Here is a 19,996-nt window from a genome sequence, read left to right on the forward strand (position 1 = left end):
AAAAAAAAAAAAAAAAAAAAAATGAAACATAAGCAAGACTGAACATGTTGGAAATGGGAGTAACAGGCATGTAAATGTTACGCGGTAATGTATGTATGATTATGAAATGGAAACCAAATCGGACAAATAGAAAGAATGCTCAGCCACAAATACGGTCACCAGCCTGTCAAAACTAAATACGTATTTGCAGAAAATTCACGCCAAAAGACACTCGAGTTCTTTTACAATTTGCTAAATCTTCAGATAACTGTAGTGTTTGTTATGAAGCTGTGAATTTCTGTAACACTGTAGAACTGTAAAAGGTTCATGGGAAAGTGAGAGGTTTACAAAGACATGCAACTTCTCATTAGTGTAAACTGGCAAATTTTATTCAAACCTAATGAAGCCATGTAAGGCTGGACCGCATGTCTCAACCCTGGAGTTTCACTGTGACACCATCCTTAGGGATGACACGGCGGCACCACCTTACAGGTGAAAGTGCCTCTTCAACAAAGGTTCTTAGGCAATTCCATCACAAAGCCTCACTGGACAAGGGCACCTCCCACCGATTCCCTGCTGGGCACTATTCTCTCTGCAGAGAGACTGCAAGAGGTTTCAGGGTCTCCTTTTCAGCTTGGCATGATACAAATGGCAGCAGACAAAAACAATGTTAAAAAAAATAAACCAAATAAAAGGCTGTACACAAGAACTTATGTTTATTGCAAACAAACAAACAAAAACAAAACAAAAGAAAAAAACAAAAACGAGAGATAGGGAAGGAGAGAAATGGTCGTAAGCACAACACATAAGGTTAAGAATTTAAAAGCATCTTACATTCTGCCCTAATGGCAGCATAATTAATAGGAACAAACGGCCGTCTCGCTGCCTGCCGCAGCCGAAGGGTATTTTTGCAGACCTGACGAGCAAATTTTGTGAAATATGTAGTGTGAAGGAAGAAAGCTTGGCGGGTCTTCACCGCGGACTTGGGGCTCCCAGTGTTCCGGACTGGCATTCCCTGCATGGCCTGACGAGACATGTGACTCCTGACGCGAGGGTCCTGCAAAACAAGACACCAACAGACATGTGAAAAATAGAACACTGTTTGCATCAGGCTGAAAAGAAAAGGCAATGTTTATGTTTTCCACCGAACTTAATACTCTATCCCCACAGGAGAGGATTTAAAAGTATGCACTTTTGGGAAGGGGGTCGGGGAGGAGAGAAGAAAACTGTGTGGGGGTGGGACAGTGTGTGATCATATTTTTGTGTTTTTTTTTTTAAGTTTTTATTTTAATTCCAGTTCGTTTACACAGTGTTACATTAGTTTCAGGTGTACATCAAAGTGATTCTGCACTTCCATACATTGCCCTGTGCTCATCACAAGTGCACGCCTTCCAATATTTGTTTCTAAATGGACCTTAACAATCCAAAATCACATTCACAATAGTAAAAAAATTCCCAGTGGTGTTAAATCTCCCCTCTGGAAGACACAAGTCTATAGACATACACATTGCCTGGTAGCTGCCATCTATGAGAATTGTCAAAATTCTCCTTCAACTGTTGTTCACCTCAAGATTGAGTCCATACAACTTTCTGGTCCCTTCTATGATAGCCCAGGGCAGAAAAAAGGTTCAATTTGTATTTACTACTTTCTGTAGTAAGACATATTTTCAACAGTACTTAAAGGTTGCAAATTATTAAAAAAAAAAAAAGCAAAACACTAAATTTGCAAGCTCTCTACTTATGCTAATACCTCCCACACACATTGTTCTTTTGTCTGAGTCATCACACAAGACCAATATTTTGAATACCTGAAAAACTCTGATTCGTCCCTGCCTCTCTCTCCACGCCCACCTTAGATATTGTGGTGCTATGTTTAGTTACAAAAAACAGCTCTGTTTGTTTTTAAGTTATCTTATACTGTACCTCTGTTTCCAAGGAGTGATCTAGCCAGTGAAATGAAATTTCAACATAAAAGACTATTACTCATATACCTCTGTGGTTGGGCTGGGAGACAGCTTCTCTTCTTCCGACTGGGTGGGCATTTTCAGGCCTCCATATTTTTTCCAATAGAGCCAACAGGTTGCACACAATCTACACTGCATATTAGGTGGGCCCCAAGAATACCACTGATGAGACTGTGTAGCTAAAGACAGAGGAAAAATACAAAAAACAAGAATGCTATAGAATTTGTTAACATTAATACACCTACCATCAAGTATTTTAAAAATATTCCAAAGCCATATTTAGTTTACAATGTTATTTTTCTTCCCACTCCACTAAGACAAACATAAAAGTCTAACACACACATGTTTTTTTCAAGACTCAGAATTCATTAAACCTTTTATTTCTATATATATGTGTCTATGGCTTCTGTGGCTCCTGTTAAAAGAGGCTATTAGATGAAGCATCCTATATAATATTCTGTGCTATTACCGAGGGAGTTTTGTTGATTAAAAATACTTTCTACTGTGTACATTTCTGAAAATAAGTTATCAGAAAGATATCATTATTATTATTAGATTAGTGTTTAAAGTCTAAATCTAGGTTTCCACACCAATGGTTCAGAAACTACCTCAGAGTTTAAGGTGCTCAGAGGGGTCCCACTGATTAGGGCAGAAATCTGCCAGAAATGGGTATCTGGGGACACCTGGGTGGCTCAGTTGGTTAAGGTCCAACTCTTGGTTTTGGCTCAGGTCATGGTCTCACAGTTCATGAGATGGAGCTCACAGTGTGGAGCCAACTTGGGATTATCTCTCTCCCTCTCTCTCAAAATAAAGTAAAAAAAAAAAAAAAGAAAGAAAGAAAGAAAGAAATAGGTATCTGTTTTCCATTTCTTTAACCAGTGAGCAAAATAATTATTTTAATATTTCTCCGTTTAAAAACAGAATCCCTTTCAAGACTATAAGTCCAGATCAAGTGAGCATATGCAGCCAAGATCACAGAATGCTTAAGACCTAATAACTCAGCTGATTTATCACTTAGCTAAATATTGCAAGCCTGTATTGGCTTTGTTATGCAGCTTGAATTACTGCCACATAACATTTAAAGTATTCCCACAATGGATGAGAAGTTTAAGACAGAAAACACTAACACTAAAACACTAAGTTTATGAGGTACATAACATTTATAATTCTATAAGTTTGCCTAGGAATACTCTTCCTCTAGTAAGTTACCTTCATCAGGTCAAAATGTTCAAAAGCACATCAAGGTGTCAAATAAAAGTTCACCAGCCAATGTCAGAGAGAGAAAATATACTGACCATAATAATCAAACTGCTTCTTAGTTTTTAAAAAATTTTTATTTTAGAGAGCATGCAAGTTGGGCAGAGAGGGAGAGGGAGGGAAAGAAGGAGGGAGAGAAAGAGAGAGGGAGAAAGAGAGAATGAATCTCAAGCAGGCTCCCTGCTCAGCACAGAGCCAGACATGGGGCTTGATCCCATGACCCTGGGATCATGACCTGAGCCTGAAATCAAAAGTGAGACACTCAACCAACTAAGTTAAGCCACCAAAGGTGCCCCAAAGTGCTTCTTAGTTTATCGAGAATAATATGGTGTACATATCATGCATTATTTCTGGTGGACTCCTTGCAAGCAGCAGCCCAAAAACCATTCCTTTTGTAATTTAAAACATTGAAGTCAAATAATTTGATTTTTTTTAACACAAATTTTAAGAATCCTAAATATCAGGCATGGACCTATTTTGTATTCTGAATATGAAATTTTACTTATATCTAAAGATACACTTTTACCCATGCTAATCATGCCATGTCATTTTAATATTTGCCAACAAACATCTTTCCCTTGCATAACTACCTGAAATTAAAAAGTGACAAAAAGAAACACCAAATCCTATCTTTCTATAAAGATAAATTTTACCTGTATAAGATACATTTTATATAAATATTACTTAGGGAGTCTATAAATTAAATATTATAAGATAAAAATTGCTCATTTGTCATACACTTATAAAAATAACAGAATAATTATTTAAATGGGTATGTGAGACTCCATATAGGAGTCTAAAAGGGGTAAAGTAAAAAAAATAAGACACTTCAGATTCTGGGTCTCCCTCTCTGCCTCTCCGTTGCTCATGCTGTCTCTCTCAAAAATAAATAAAACATTATGGGGTGCCTGGGTGGCTTAGTCGGTTAAACGTCCGACTTTCGCTTAGGTCATGATCTCAAGGTTTGTGGGTTTGAGCCCTGCGTTGGGCTCTGTGCTGACTGCCGGCTCAGAGCCTGGAGCCCATTTCAGAGTCTGTGCCTCCCTCTCTCTCTGACCCTCCCCTGCTCACGCTGTCTCTCTCTCTCTCCTAGAAATAAATAAAAATATTTTTAAAAAATAAATAAATAAATAAAACATTAAAAAAAATTATAAAAGACAGACTAAGCCACAATTTGTCTGTGGGATTCTTTTTATTTTCATTTAAATATAAACTTCAATATCTAAGAGTTCCTAATTCAAAGGCATCCATGGTTCAAAACATAAAAATTTTTGACCAAAAGAATGTAATTTTCCAAAAACAACAATACCCTTTAGTGTTTCCATGCTGCAGAGAAGTGGTTAGACATGTGGTGTTTCTATGAAGTCGGCGATTTGGCTCACACTTTTCCTTGGTTTCAGGTAAGATAGGTTTTTTTTTTAGACTTTTTGTTATTTCTTTTAACGTTTATTTATTTTTTGAGAGACAGAGAGAGACAAGAGCATGAGCAGAGGAGGGAAGAGAGAGAGAGAGGGAGACACAAAATTCAAAGCAGGCTCCAGGCTCTGAGCTGTCAGCAAAGAGCCTGACGTGGGGCTTGAACTCACAAACTGTGAGATCATGACCTAAGCTGAAGACAGGTGCTCAACTGACTGGGCCAGCCAAGTGCCCCTCAGGTAAGATAATTATATGGCCTAGTTTTCAAAGTCTTTTCTAGACTTTAAAAATAAAGTCTTTAAAAAAAAAAAAAGTAAACAATATAATCTCTTAAAAAAATTTTTTTTAAGTTTATTTATGAGAGATAGAGACACCATGAGTAGGGGAGGGGCAGAGAGAGAGGGAGACACAGAATTAGAAGCAGGCTCCAGGCTCTGAGCTGTCAGCACAGAGCCCAATGCAGGGCTCAAACCCACAGACTGAGATCCTGACCTGAGCCGAAGACAGACACCCAACCGACTGAGCCACCCAGGTGCCCCATAAAAGTCTTTTCTAATGCTGAAGCTTGGCATGGACTATGGAGCAGAGGTACAAGTGCTCTTCATCCCCATGTCCTTAGGGCAGGAAGCTATGTCTATCCTTCCAAAGAGCTGCTGAGAGACAAAAACTGGGCACCAAGTAGCTTTCAATAAATATTAGTTTCCTGTGCCAGAGTGGCTCAGTCAGCTGAGTGTTTGACTTCAGCTCAGGTCATGATCTCACAGTTCGTGAGTTCGAGCCCCACGTTGAGTTCTGTGCTGACAGCTTGAAGCCTGGAGCCTACTTCAGATCCTGTGTTTCCCTCTCTCTCTCTACCCCTGCCCCCGCTCACACTCTGTCTTCAAAAATAGAACATTAAAAAATTTTTTTTCAATATTAGTTTCCTTCCCTCTTCAGGCCACTTTGATTGTAAGGACATATAGATTACAATGTATTAATGTCCGTTAAGAGATTATATTGTTCTTTGAAAATTTTATTTTTATAAGTTTATTTATCTTGAGAGAGAAAAAGAGAAAGAGAGAGAGAGAGAGAATGCATGTGTGTGCACGCACACGTTCAGAAGAGGGACAGAAAGGGAGAAAGAGAGGGAATCCTGAGCAGGCTCCACACTGTCAGAGCAGAAGAGCCTGACGTGAGGGTCCATCTCATGAACAGATAACGACCTGAGCTGAAATCAAGAGTCAGACACCCAACCAACTGAGCCATCCAGGCACGTCAAGATTTTAAAAAATGTAAAAATACAAAAAGTGAGGGGCGTCTGGCAGCTTCAGTTGGTAGAGCACGTGACTCTTTATCTCAGGGTTTTGAGTATGAGCCCCATGTTGGGTATAGAGATTACTTAAAAATTAAATCATTTTGCTTTTTTTGTTTTTGTTTTTTTTACAAATAGTTTACTGTCAAGTTGGTTTCCATGTAACACCCAGTGCTCATCCCCACAAGTGCCCTCNCCAAACCAATTTAACATCCTGGTCAAATATAATGTCTGTTAGTGTCTGACAGGTTTCAATATGGATAAATACCGATAAATATACTGGGGCCCTGAAGGCAAAAGCAAACGCCCTAGAACAGCATCTCCCAAACCAGTGCACTCTGAGGGAACCTGGTCTAGGGATTGATTAGAAATAGCAGTTTATCCACACACTGGTCTTTCTGACAGAATTTTCTGGAGCCTTTAATTTGTCAAAGTATACTAAGAAACTCCAGAATTGGATTTGGTATATTTTGTGGGACCGTGGCTTGCACAAAGCTAGTAACCACTCCGTGGCTTGGAAAACACGGCTGTGGAATACTCAACTAATACAGCACCCCACAGAAGCAAAGCAAAGGAAACCCAATATCGAAATTTAGTGTTCAGGCAGAAGGAAAGGACAGACATCTATTGGTTCCACTGCTCTCTGAGCTGTGCGCCTCAGATATTGCAACGGGATATCCCCACTCCCGCCCCTCAGTGCCAGATCAGATGCGCTTCAAAGGGGAGAAGAAAGCCCTGCTGGAGAAGTCTTACCGTAGCAGCTCTCACAGGCTCTCCCTAAGAGAGGGTTCTGTGGCTGGAATGTGGTCCCCACAGCTCCATTCACAGCTCCAGGTTTGCCATTGCTGGCGGATATTTGGTTGGGATTTGGTTTGCTGCTTTCAATGAAATAGGTGATAAAAATGACTTGTATAACAAGGCAAAAGTCTCTATATATACTTATCTTAACTATGTATAAACATCTGAAGGTTTAGTAGGTAAGAAATAAGCTGGTAACTATAAGGTGTTAAAATGAACTCAAACCATTTATCTTTGCAAAACAAGGCCCTGTAAAAACCAATCTCTTATGCCTGTTACTCAAAAAGTCAACAGAGCCATTGGCTCTTCTCCATCCAAATATAATTTCCTTAGAATACCTTCTGCTGCTTTTGAAAGATACAAGCTCCTAAGCTTTATCACTTATCATGAAGTCTCCTGAGATTAAAAGATAATTTTTTGGATCAAATAAATAAAGCCAAAAGCATTGTGTTGTGTTTAGAGAAAACCATTGTGCCATTCCGGCTACAGGTGTGAAAGCTGTTGACTGTGCGTTGGCTCTTGTGGGAACTGCACAAAAGCCGCGTACGCGTTCAACAAAGACACTGTGGATGTCAACAGAGCCAATCTCTAGAGTGTACGCTGTTGGCATTCCAGGAGATTTAACCATTTATGATAATAATTTCTACTACGTTTGAATTTTTATGAGGAAAACTACCATAGCATTTTAAATTAGAAAAGCCAACAAACCTATTTCGAGGTTTTTCTTTTTAAAAAAACATTTTAGGAAGAGGAAAAAGGAGACACCTATCAAGTATCTACATGTAAATTCCAGAGGCCATACTTCCTTAGAAATAGGTAGCCCAGATTACCTTCTACGTACTGGGCAAACACGGCTAACTTTTCCCCATTTAGGGTAAGCTAACTGCCCTGCTTATAAAGCCAGGCTCAAGAACACAACACAGTACACATGACATGCTCTCAATAAACTTGTAATTCATTAAACATATATTTATTTTTTCTTAAATGGTTTATGTCAAGTTGGTTTACATATAGCACCCAGTGCTTAAACATATATTTATTGAGTGCCTAGTAATTAAAACTGCCTGACCTCAAGGAGCTTTCATTCTAGAGGAGCGTCTACTTCTTTTTATTCGACAGAAGATAAGCAAAATAAAGTAGCCAACTATTTGCTAGCAATGAATGCTGAATGACTAAATGCAGACCATAGTCTGTCTCCCCACGGCTACCGAAATAATGAGAGCTCAAAACTACCAACACAGTGGGGAGTTTCAACACAGAGTTGGCTCAGGAGTTTCCTCTTTGATGTTCCCTGTTTCTTCAGTTCCATTTACCAGTGAAAGCCTATTGTATAAACTTGGCCTGATGGCAAATTACAATTTCTTTCTGGCATTATTACTATAACTCTTGGGTGACACCCCACCACCACCCCAGAAGAAATCATTTAACTCCATGTGCACCGAGGTCCCCATTCTGTAACAGGGCTATTATTTACACTTCTAATCTGTGCCAGCAATGTGTTTTCAAGACAAATCATTTTTTTTTTTTTTAATTTTTTTTTTTTTTTAATNTAAACAAGACAGAATGCGTTTTTCTTCTTATAGTTTGCAGCTGAAACTGTACACAATTAAAAGTGATGATTTATAATGACTAAGATTTCCAAGGGTATGTAATAATATTTGATTTTTAAAAATCTACTGTATATAGATAGAAATGATGGCCCCTTAAGTCAAGTGACTTATCTCAGAAGGCTTCCCCCAAGATATGAAAATTTCTGACATTTAACCCAGGGCTAAATATATGTGTTAAAGAAGAGCTAATACAAATTTACAGTTGAGCTGCCTTAAGCAAACACAATTTTAGCTGTTTAATTCAATTTTGAATGTTATTAGACTGAATAGAACACTGATCTTCATTATAATAATCGTGAAAGGAGGACAACAGTGCAAAGACTCAATGACTATAGGCATGTGAATCGCTTAAAATTAGTTCTGCAAAACTAAGTACCTACAGGTTAATCAGGTGACCAACGTCAATGTGACCATTTGAATAAATTTTTACTCTAAGACAAACATACTAAAAAGGTTTTTCAAGCTCCATTATACGAAACTGTCCTTTAATCTACTACTCAAACCTCTCTTCCCTCATCTGTATTCCAGATTCTACTCCCAGTGCCCTCCTGAGAATTTTGTACCTTTGGTTCTCTTTCCTGGACCCTCTTCATGGTCATGTAAACCTATTTCTCCTATTTAAAAAATTCTCTTGGGGCGCCTGGGTGGCTCAGTTGGTTAAGCATCCAACTTTGGCTCAGGTCATAATCTCACCGGTTCATGAGTTCGAGTCCTGCATTGGGCTCTGGGATGACAACTTGGAGCCTGAAGCCTGCTTCCACTTCTGTGCCTCCCTCTCTCTCTCTGCCCCTCCCCTGCTCGCTCGCACGCTCTCTCTCTGTCAAAAATAAACATTCAAAACGAAACAAAACAAACAAAAAAACCTGTTACTCTTCTCCAAACTACCCCGCAAAGCCAAGAGCTGGAGCACTCTCAACTGGCCTTTCCAGCCAGTTTTGTTGAGAGCTGCCAGTCCTCACGGTCTGCAGTTCCTTGGTTCGTATGCAGCCTTCACCACTACATTAAAGATGACCAGTGACCTACCTCCATGTTGCTAAATTCCCAGGCTATTTTTCATCAACATCTGACATAACTAATTAATCTCTTTCTCTCCTTGAAATACACTCCTCTCTCAGCTTTTGTTGATAATGCACCTTGCTGTCCTACTTTATTTGATAGGTAAATCCTAGATTTCCTCAAGCTTGGTCCAAGACCGTTTATCTTATTGCTCTTCCTTAAGAAGCTCATCCATAGTTTCAAACACAATATGATATGACGATGGAGCTCAAATTCGTGTCTCTAGTGCAAAACTTTCCCCTGAGCTTGAGACCAATATATCTGACATCATATTCAACACCTCTTTTTGGATAGAGCAAATTGAGAATGACCTATCTTGCTTCTCTGCCAGTTTCTTAGCTTGGTGAAGAGCACAGCAATGCACCTTGTTGTGCTGGCCAGAAATCTGGGACTCTAGCTTGACATCTCCCCTCTATCTCTCCATACAAGTCAATCACCTCCAAGTGGTGGACCATTTCCAGGGCCACAACCCCAGGCCAAGCTACAGTCATGTTTCTTCTCTAAGAACTTCAAAACTGGTCTCCTTACCTCCACTATTACTTCCCTTCCCCAAACCATTTTCTAAAATATAGCCAGTGATCTTAAAGTACGAATTTGATCATGACACTTTCTTGTTTAAAATCCATTTCCACTGTTCATCAGATGGGTAAGCCCTTGCCTACCATGCCAGTCTCCCACAGCTCACCAGTCTCTTTATATAAGCTACAATGCCTTTCTCTCAGCTCCTTAACTATGTTTGGCCCCTTCCTATCTCAGGATCCCCTTGACTTGGAAAGCCTCTATCACCTGCTTAATTCTTCCTCCTCCAGAGTATTCAAACTCATTTCCACAAGGAATCTTTCCTGACAGCATCAACTGAATCCGGTCCCCCGTATAAATTCTCATAAAAGCTATTCTATTCTCCATCACAGCAGTTGTCACACTAGGCAACTGTTTGGCATTGTCTTCCCCACACTAGAATGCAGTCTGTCTTCTTAACCTTTCCATCTCTAGTACTGAACAGAGTGTACTCTGCTCTGCATATAGGAGACAGCCAGGCTCAAAAGAATGATAGCATAACCTAATTCTTAATCTATTATTTGTTTCAAAATGCTCAATTTCAGAGTTAATTGTGAAATTCTTCAAAGTACTCAGATTCTTATCCAACTCGACGTAACTTCATACCTCCTGTTTAGGTAAAGATTTATGTAACTTTTTTTAATGTTATGCCTAGAAACTGTCTTGATCTTCAAAAGTCATTCACTTAGAGCAGGGTGGCACTGTAAATACTGTAAGCTCCGTGAATATTACGATTTCTGTCACAACCACTGAACGCTGCCACAGAAGCACGAAAGCAGTCATACACTACACACGAATGAGTAAGTCTGGGTGGGTTAACGACACCTTCTTTATAGAAAACAGGCATCAGGTCAGATACGGGCTGCAGACTAGAGTGCACTGGTCTTTAAAAAAAAAAATCGAGAAATCCAGACTCCAACAAACTCCATGCAAAACGTAACAAAACGATCATCTGGGTTAGCAGGTGAAAACTGGTTAAAGGTACTTGTCCTTGGCTGTGACAGCACTACAGTGCACGAGAAAGCTGCCGTGCTTGCTTCTGAAAATCCGACACATGAATCACAACATGGTTCTCTTTGGGGAGTTGCTCTTTTACAAATTACTCAAATGAAATATTCTAAAATACTGGAAACTACTGCAGAAGGGACATTAACCGCTCTGAATAAAAATTATGAATCCTGTAAATTACATGTTATCTGCCTCAAGATAAAAATATTATTTAAAAAAATCACAATTCATGGTCTATGAGGCTTCCTATATTAAAAAATGTATATTAATATATCAAAATTCAGTAAACAAAACGCTATGTGTAAAACAACTGCACTGAACCCAAAGAGTGAGAAAAATCTTGGAGCAGTACATAGCATTTTGAGCAAATTTCACTTTAATCCCCAAAGAACCTAGCATATCACTATATACACGGTGCTTGGTATAAACTAAATTTTCCTGAACAAATGAACAACAAACTCTAAAGACCTCAAAAAAAAAAAAAAAAAGATTATAATTCATTTAAAACGTAGCAAATGAAAAGCAAACTGGCATTCATTCTGATGATAGTGCTTCCTGAGCCCTAAAATAATGATGATCGAAGGAACAACAGACACGTGAGACAGGTCATACCTATTCATTACTTATCCAACATTAACAAAGCACGGCTCTTATTACTTCCTCTACCCGTCTCCCAAGCAAGCAATGTAAAATCCTCAACCAAATAAACAACTTCAAAAGGGCAATGCATACTATCCACTCCCCAAAATCCATCCCATAACACAGTTTCAAGTAATAGAGTTTCACAGGTTAGTTTTCTGATGCTGTCCCTGCAACTTTCCTAGGAGTATACTGCGTGGTCATTTCCAGTTAGTCCTTTTGTCTCCTTGGGGTTTCGCCCACCAGCCAACTTTCTTTCTGAAAACAAAAATCACTGTAGTGGTATAATGGACAGCAAGTCTCATGCTTTGTAATGGAAGAAAATAAGATACACAAAGAAATCCAAATTCGTCTGAAACTGACCAAGATGACATATTTTGTTTTGATAGAATAAATACTGACAAATATTTAAAAAGATTTCCATTACTTACTAAGTTGGGATATATACTTGTTTCAGTTTACTCTCAGCTTCTGCTGCCTTTAGACGTTTCTGATCAAAAGACAGATAAAAAATTTTACACGCAATGCCTAATTATTGCCACTTCATTGTCTTATAAAAGTCACATGAAAATGAAATATTAAAACATCATTCAAAAACTGCCATTTTAAGAAGGGCCTTTCCCTTCATGTACACATTTTTAAACTGTACTAATCTGTAAGACAAGTGACTAGATTCTGAGGTACAGACTGCAAGTATTAATAACATTTTAGACACAGGTTTTAAAAATAAAGCCGTAAACAAGTCCAGTTTCCACTGCTCCCTGACTGAGTAAACAGGACTCACAGGTGACCATTTTTTCTTTTCAAATTTAGTTTCTACTTTCTTTATAGCCCTTCTGAGAGAAACACACACATTCTTTTATTTAAAAAAATTTTTTTTCTTCGAAAATGATTAGTTTCAAAGTCTATGCAAAAGACAGAGATAACAACTCTCCTAAGTACAATTAAATAAACACTTATCCTCAAATGTCAAGAGATATGCAATAAACTTTAAAGCCTGGCTGAATTCACATCAGATTTTAAGGGCCAAATGTAGGAAAGGAATAGGGGTAAGATTACATAATCATATCCAGAAAATGATAAACACAGTAAGTGAATATAAACAAGGAAGGAAAAAAAATATTGTAGATATCCAAAACAAAGGCAAACCAGAATACAAGACATTCATCCATTTTCTTAATAAGGAGAAAACAAAGAGATTTAAAGGGATAACTTAAAACTTTTAGAGACAGAGTGAAAATTTTTGGAAATAATTCTCTTCAAAAATTTTATTTATTTATTTCAACTTCCCATAATGCCATCATCTCTACCATCTTTAGGGAATTTTTTTGCCTTGAAACATGCAAGTGTCCAGAGTACATGATCTTCACTTCTCCCTATGTTGTTTGGAATAAACACTTCAATTTTTCAACAAGCCATGGGTATCTCTTCACTATTCATGACCTTACTCACTATGATCATTTAATATCCAACACTTGTCACTATGTGATCATATAACTTAGGGAAAATAATGACTGTTAAATATACTTGTTCCTTTTTTTACCAGCTCTAACCTGTGACTAGAATGTAAAAACAAGTAACTGACTGAAGTCACTAAGGAAAATGTCCCTTTCCTCAAAAGGAATAGTACTCAAAGTAAGAAATTGAGAGAATTACCTCAACTTGGAACATTTAGGAAGGACTCAAAATTAAAAGATTCCCTGCTTTTAGAAATAATTTTGGAGAAAAATTTATGCACCTTACCAGAGCATCAAACTAGTAAGACTAACAGTTAAAGTCAAAGACTTAGGAGATACAAGTACGACACAAATGTCATCTAAGGAGATTTCAGATGATCTTTTAAAATATCTCAAACTGTATGGTTGATGGCAGTGGTCTAAATTTCTAATACTTCATAAAATAACCTCACATCTTAGATCATTCCCATCAACTATCCTCAGAAAGAGATGAAGCACCAGGCCACCTGCAAGGATAATGCTACCTCTCTAATGGCATCTCTCCCTGTCATCTTTCCAAAATATTTATCATAGTGACTTTGAAGTCAGAAAATACTAGGACTCAAATCCTAAAATAACATCTTAAGGTTGTTAAAAACAGTATAGAAAAGAGAAAGCCAACAAATTTAAAATTAAGTGTATTGCTAAGAAATATTAAGATATAAAAACAGAAAGCTCACTTTAATGCAATAGTATTACTAGTAGCAATATGAAGAAAATTACCTGCTGCACATATCTGTCAGTAGTTTTCCACATGTAATAATATTCAATGATGCTAGTCAATGATTTCCAAGGGAGCTGAAAAAATATTTTAACAGGATAATGAAAACAAGGTGCTGTAGGAATGGTTTTCTTTTTTAAACCACTTTTTTAAAATAATGAGGCAAAGGGGCGCCCGGGTGGCTTAGTCGGTTAAGCGTCCGACTTTCGCTCGGGTCATGATCTCGCGGTTCGTGGGTTCGAGCCCTGCGTCGGGCTCTGTGCTGACTGCCAGCTCAGAGCCTGGAGCCTGTTTCAGAGTCTGTGTCTCCCTCTCTCTCTGACCCTCCCCTGTTCACGCTGTCTCTCTCTATCTTAGAAATAAAATAAAAATATTTAAAAAAAATAAAATAAAACAATGAGGCAAATATCCACACGGAAGATTCACTCTAGGAGAGGTGTTTGAGAAAACTAAATTCTTAGCAAAGCGTACCCCAAACAAGTTATATTCAGTGAGAGACTCTAATAAAACACAGTCTATTTCTCACCTCCCATTTTGTTAAAGATTATAGACATTATGACTGATAATATTTCAGGACCTATTCAGGAAAGTTATTCTCAGGCTACAGGTGGAATGAAGTAGTACAATGTTTAGAAATGACATTTCAATGGATTTAGCCTAAGTTACTTTAACTTCCAAAGGCCAGCTACAACTTGGTGTCGTTTGGTCTCTAGCGTAACAGCTCTCACCTTTTCCAAAGCTGCTTTATTTTGACCTCTGTAGTTGTAAATAAAATAAAAACCTAAATCTCTGAAAGACTACACAGCTGATGTGGCTTGCGTTTGAAAAACAGGAAGTTTATTACCCTTTGCTATTCTCCATAATTATTCAAAACTGGCCAAATGAGCTGCTACTAAGGAGATTCACAACCAAAGAATATATTGAGTACGTCCCTCTGTAAAGGGAAATCTGTCAGTCATCCCAGATGCAAATCGGAACAGATCAAACCTTCAAGCAAATGACTGTCAACGGTTACAGTTTTTAGCGGTTGCGTCAGATTTTACAGATAGGTGACTCAGCACTCTCTCTGACTTCTAGCTAGCCTGCCCTAATGCATTGTCGGGATTAGAGTCAAAATAGCACTTCCCAGACCCCACTGCAGCTAGGGTTCTGCTTGAAATCCACGTGTACGATATCCACACCATTCTTTAGTCACCTCCACATTTCACTCACCTGTTCGCTATAAAGAGAAAACAGATGGAGTTTTGAGAAAGGAACTTATTTTAAGCTTAACTGGGTAGCAACTCCAACAGCAGTTACAAATGTGGCCTCTTTAAAAGACCAAACCAGCACAGCCACTGGCATGTATGTGCATTGCAGCTAAAGCGAAACAGTTTTCTACAACCCAACAAGCAATCTAATGGAGTTGAAAGTGAGGGATGGGGTAAGGAGCCGACCACAAGACCTCACAAGGCAAGATCTCAGAGGATGCTCACAGGTATGTCCCCTAGGCTTCAAGCAAGCTAAGACCACTTATTCTGCTAACTATTCTGAGAAACAGCCTCTGGCATGCAATTATCTGGAAGCCTGAGAAAAGGAAGTCTATGTAACCTGAGCTTCATCATCAGGCAGATTTGATCGGAGCCATCAAGTCCTAATCAGCTGTGCTCAGCACCACCACTCTCTTATCAAGAAATACAGTCTTGAAGGCACAAATGACATGTCCCAGTGTGTCTACTCATGTTGTGCTATCATTTCTCCCTCAACTCTCACAGCTCCACAGGAGTTCCCTATGACCTATCAAGTGAGGAGGGAAAAAAATCTGAATGTGGCAGATGGCTTTGCATGATATACTGGCACCAGCCAGAATTCTACTGCTGCAGCATTTTGGCCCTGAGCAGGACTGTCTCTAAAGCACAATGAAGACGGGAGATCCTTTGGGAGGGCAGGACATTAGAGTCATCATCTGGTTTTCTAGTCTGAGTTGAAGGAAAGGTGGCCAGAGGTACTAATCCATACTCACTCACGGAGAGTGGTTATCTACCTGTCATAATGATCAGGGAGGGATTTGAAAGGAAGCAGATTAGAAGGTTGGTAACAATGAGGCTTAGGAAAGAGGTTTGTGGGGCAGACACCTCTGAAAGGGCCCAAGTGTGAGGATCTTTATTGTCCCCATGCTTATCAAAGGCTCCTCTTGGAGAGAAGATTCTCATTAATATCAAGAGGGCAAGATAATCTCCTCTAGGCCTATCAGCCAGCCTCTTTCTCTAGCCACAACGATTGCTCAAAGGATACATAAACAAAATGGACACACAGAGGCAAGCAGAGATTACACATGGGTACCCCCACATGGATGTCCTCTCGCCAAATCTGATCTGATTACTCCAGGTGTCCAATCTGCAAGGAACAGAGGACATGGGCTTCCAACATGGCACCATTCCTGGTAACATGTCAGTTACATTAGACTCTCAAAATCCTGGAATGAACAGACATCTTGTTCTTGTCAATAGACAATTATTCTAAATACAATTTGCCTTTTCTGCCTGTAATGCATTGGCTAGCAATACCAACCACAGACTTTTGAATGACTTATTCTCACAGAACAGCTTCTGACTCAGGGCTCAGAACCCTCAGGAATAAAGGTCTGGGTCATGCTACCAAGTTAAGAACTGGTTATTGAAGGTAATAAGGAGAGAACATTGGGGGGATTCTAATTTGAATGACAATGAAGGCCTCAGGATGAGTTTCAGAAAAGAGAAAGGTAGACTAAAGAAGCTATCTATATTTTCTTCCTCGTTTGTCATAATTATTTTCCTTCAGCAGGAAGGAAATTCCGTTTTTGTTTTTGTTTTTTGAGAAAGAGTGAGTGAGTGTGAGTGGGGGAGAAGGGCAGGAGGGGGGAGAGAGAAGGAGGGGCGGAGAATCCCAAGCAGGCCCCATGTTAAACTATGTCATCCCCACCTTGAAAATGAGAAGAAAAAAAAACAGATAACCTACAAAACCATACTATTCTTAAGCTAATGGTACAAGACAATCGACTGAACCGGATTCCAAAGTCACTCAGTACTCAGAGACTAGACTCATGAGCTACTTTTACTTTGGCAAAGCACCAATAATAAACAAACAAACAAAACAAGTAAAAACAAAGCAAGAAGAAAACAGCCAAAAATGTACCAAATTATTAAAGGTCAACAGTGAGCTAGGATAACTGTTTAGCATCTATGGGAGCCCTAGACACCGGTGGAATCCATCCACGTTTGCCACGGGTCTCCATCAGGTGTTCATCAGAAAGAATTGGGCCAGAGCAGGAAACCTGAGAAAGCCCCTGTCGGTGGTGAAGTGATTTGAATCTACACAAAGAAATGAAGAGAGGCAGAAATGGCAACACTTAAAAAAATAAATGAACAATATGCAAATAAATATGAGGGAAAAGGTTATTTTAAAAAATCATTTTAAAAAGATCACTGTCTAAAACAAAAGAAGTAACAATTCACTGTGGAATTTAGAACATAGGCAGAAATATGTATGACAAAAAAAGCACAAGAATGGGAGGGAGGAATTGAAAATGTATTGTCACATCGTTCTTCTTTCTTGGGTAAGCTCTACACTCAATATGGGATGGATGAACTCATGATAGAGATCAAGAGTCACATGCTCTATGGATGGAACCTGCCAGGCATCACAATCACATGGTACTTACAGTCTGTGTGATCTAAGTGGATTTGACTGAAGACAGACTGTAAGACATTAAAGATGCATAGTGTAAACCACTAAACAAACAAAAGTTTAATTGATAAGCCACTAGCAGAAATAAAACTGGAATAAAAAAATTAATTTAAGGGGCACCTGGGTGGCTCAGTGGGTTAGCCATATGACTTCAGCTTAGGTCATGATTTCACCGTTCATGGGTTTGGGCCCTGTGTTTGGGCTCTGTACTGACAGCTCAGAGCCAGGAGCCTGCTTCGGGTCCTGTGTCTCCCTCTCATTCTCTCTCTCTCTGCCCCTCCCCCAACTGTGCTCTGTCTCTCTCTCAAAAATAAATATTAAAAAAATAATTTAAAAAATTTTAAAAGAGGGAAAAGAACAAAGAACAATGGGGCAAATGGAAAATTAATGGTAAGATGACTGGTTTAAACCAAAACTTATGTTATTGATAATTACATTAAAGGTAAATGGTCTAATCAATGCATGTAAAAGGTAAAGATTGTTAGAATGGTTTAAAAAAAAAGATCCAACTGTATTCAGTCTACAAAAAGCTCAGTTCAAACATAAATAAGATACAAATAAAGTAATGGAAACAAGATATACCATGTGATCAATAAAATAAAGCGGGAATGGTTATATTAATAGACTTTACCATAAGGAATATTACCAGGGATAAAGAGGTATGATGTAAAGACAAAAAGGTCAATCCATTACAAGAATGTAATCCTAAATGCTGAATGAATGAACCTAATAACAGAAATTCAACATAATCAAAGCAAAAACCTATTGCAACTAAAAAGAAAAACAGAAAAAAAAAAACAGCTATGGGCGCCCCCATAGCTAGAGGCTTTTAATACTGCTCTCTCAACAACAGAACAGGTAGGGGCGTCTGGGTGGCTTAGTAGGTTAAGCGTCCGACTTTCGCTCAGGTCATGATCTCGCGGTTCGTGGGTTCGAACCCCGCGTCGGGCTCTGTGCTGACTGCCGGCTCAGAGCCTGGATCCTGTTTCAGAGTCTGTGACTCCCTCTCTTTCTGACCCTCCCCTGCTCACACTGTCTCTCTCTCTCTCTCTCTCCTAGAAATAAATAAAACATTAAAAAAAAAAAACACACACACAACAGAACAGGTAGACAGAAAAATCAGTAAGGCTCCAGAAGACTTGAACACCATCAATAAATCTGACCTAAGTAGCACTTATAGAACATTCCACCAAATAGCAAAATATCTCTTCTTGTCAAGAGCACATGAAACCTTCACCATAATAAGACCATATACTAGATGAAAATCAATCACATCTCAAAAATGTAAAATTTGATTTTTTTACAAAGTATGTTTTCTGATCACAACATAATTAAACTGGACTTCAGTAACAAAAATAGGTAAAAAAATGCAAATATGTGGAATTTGCCTCTAAATAAGCCATGAGTCAAAAAAGAAAATCAGAAAGAAAAATGAAAAATACTTTGATGGAAAGAAAATGAAAACACAACTTATCAAAATGTGGAGAGAGGCCTTGTAGTCCTGGGCCTGCTGAGGTTGAGAAAGGAGCACTTAAGAAACCCTCCCACATTCCAGGCCCTGCATTAAGCATAGGTAAGAATTTAAAGTCCGTGGATTTTCAGATCACCTCCTATTTAACCCTTCAGTGAAGGAGGAACCTGCCCCTCAAAACATTATCAGATGGTCAGGACGTACAACACATGACACTGAAGACAAAACAGAGGAGACTGATTGGTTTATTAGTCACAGATACAGCCCAGGAGAAGATGACACCATGTAGAGCCACGGTGGGTCACCAGGGGCTGTGGAAATGAGGTTTTGTGTGACGAGAGAGTGAGATGTGCCCTGGTTCTGAAGAGAGTCCCCAGGGGAAGATGTGACTGGGCCTGTCTGAGTAATTCTGAGGACTGGCAGAGAAGTGAAATCCATTAGGTTGAAGGCTGAGGGGGTGCTAGAACTGGGCAAGTGGAGGTCTTTCCTGCTGGGTGAAGGATATAGCTGGCAAAAGTAGTGGAACTCACAGTTAAGTTTTTGGGGCCCAGTGAGGCTCAAAGATGTCAAGGCAGTAGATGAAATTTTAGGTCTTCCAATACAGTGGTACCCTGAAGGTAAACAGAACAACCAAATCCAAACCTGGCTCAACTACAGATTACATTAATATATTAAAGGATCTGGTTAAAAAGGTAAGACAGCACACATGAATAGATGGGGAATTTAAACAGAGAAAAGTATAAAAATAAAATATAAACGTTAGCAAAATATGCTATCATATTTGAAGAATTCCTTTAAGAAGCTTATCAGTACCCTGGACATGGCAGAGAAAAGAATTAGTGCACTGAGGGGTGCCTGGGTGGCTCAGTCTGTTAAGCACCCGACTTCGGCTCAGGTCATGATCTCATGGTTTGTGAGTTCGAGGCCAGCATTAGGCTCTGTGCCGACAGCTCAAAGCCTGGAGCCTCCTTCAGATTCTGTGTCTCTCCCTCTCTCTGCCCCTCCCATGCTCATGCTCTGAATACTA

General features: G+C 39.1%; 1 protein-coding gene across 1 annotated transcript in view; it reads right to left on the reverse strand.

Moving 5' to 3' along the window:
- MTA3 (metastasis associated 1 family member 3) overlaps positions 1–19,996 on the reverse strand; it is a 171,152-nt gene that overhangs the window by 28,951 nt on the left and 122,205 nt on the right. Inside the window, exons 9-13 of the mRNA XM_077773462.1 lie at positions 13,796–13,870; positions 12,008–12,066; positions 6,661–6,785; positions 1,971–2,122; positions 814–1,036 (exon numbers count right to left, since the gene is read on the reverse strand). Coding sequence (XP_077629588.1) covers positions 814–1,036; positions 1,971–2,122; positions 6,661–6,785; positions 12,008–12,066; positions 13,796–13,870 — 634 coding nt within the window. The remainder of the gene's footprint in view (positions 1–813; positions 1,037–1,970; positions 2,123–6,660; positions 6,786–12,007; positions 12,067–13,795; positions 13,871–19,996) is intronic.

Source organism: Crocuta crocuta, unplaced genomic scaffold (assembly GCF_008692635.1).
Source record: "Crocuta crocuta isolate KB4526 unplaced genomic scaffold, BGI_CrCroc_1.0 scaffold67, whole genome shotgun sequence".
NCBI lineage: Eukaryota > Metazoa > Chordata > Mammalia > Carnivora > Hyaenidae > Crocuta > Crocuta crocuta.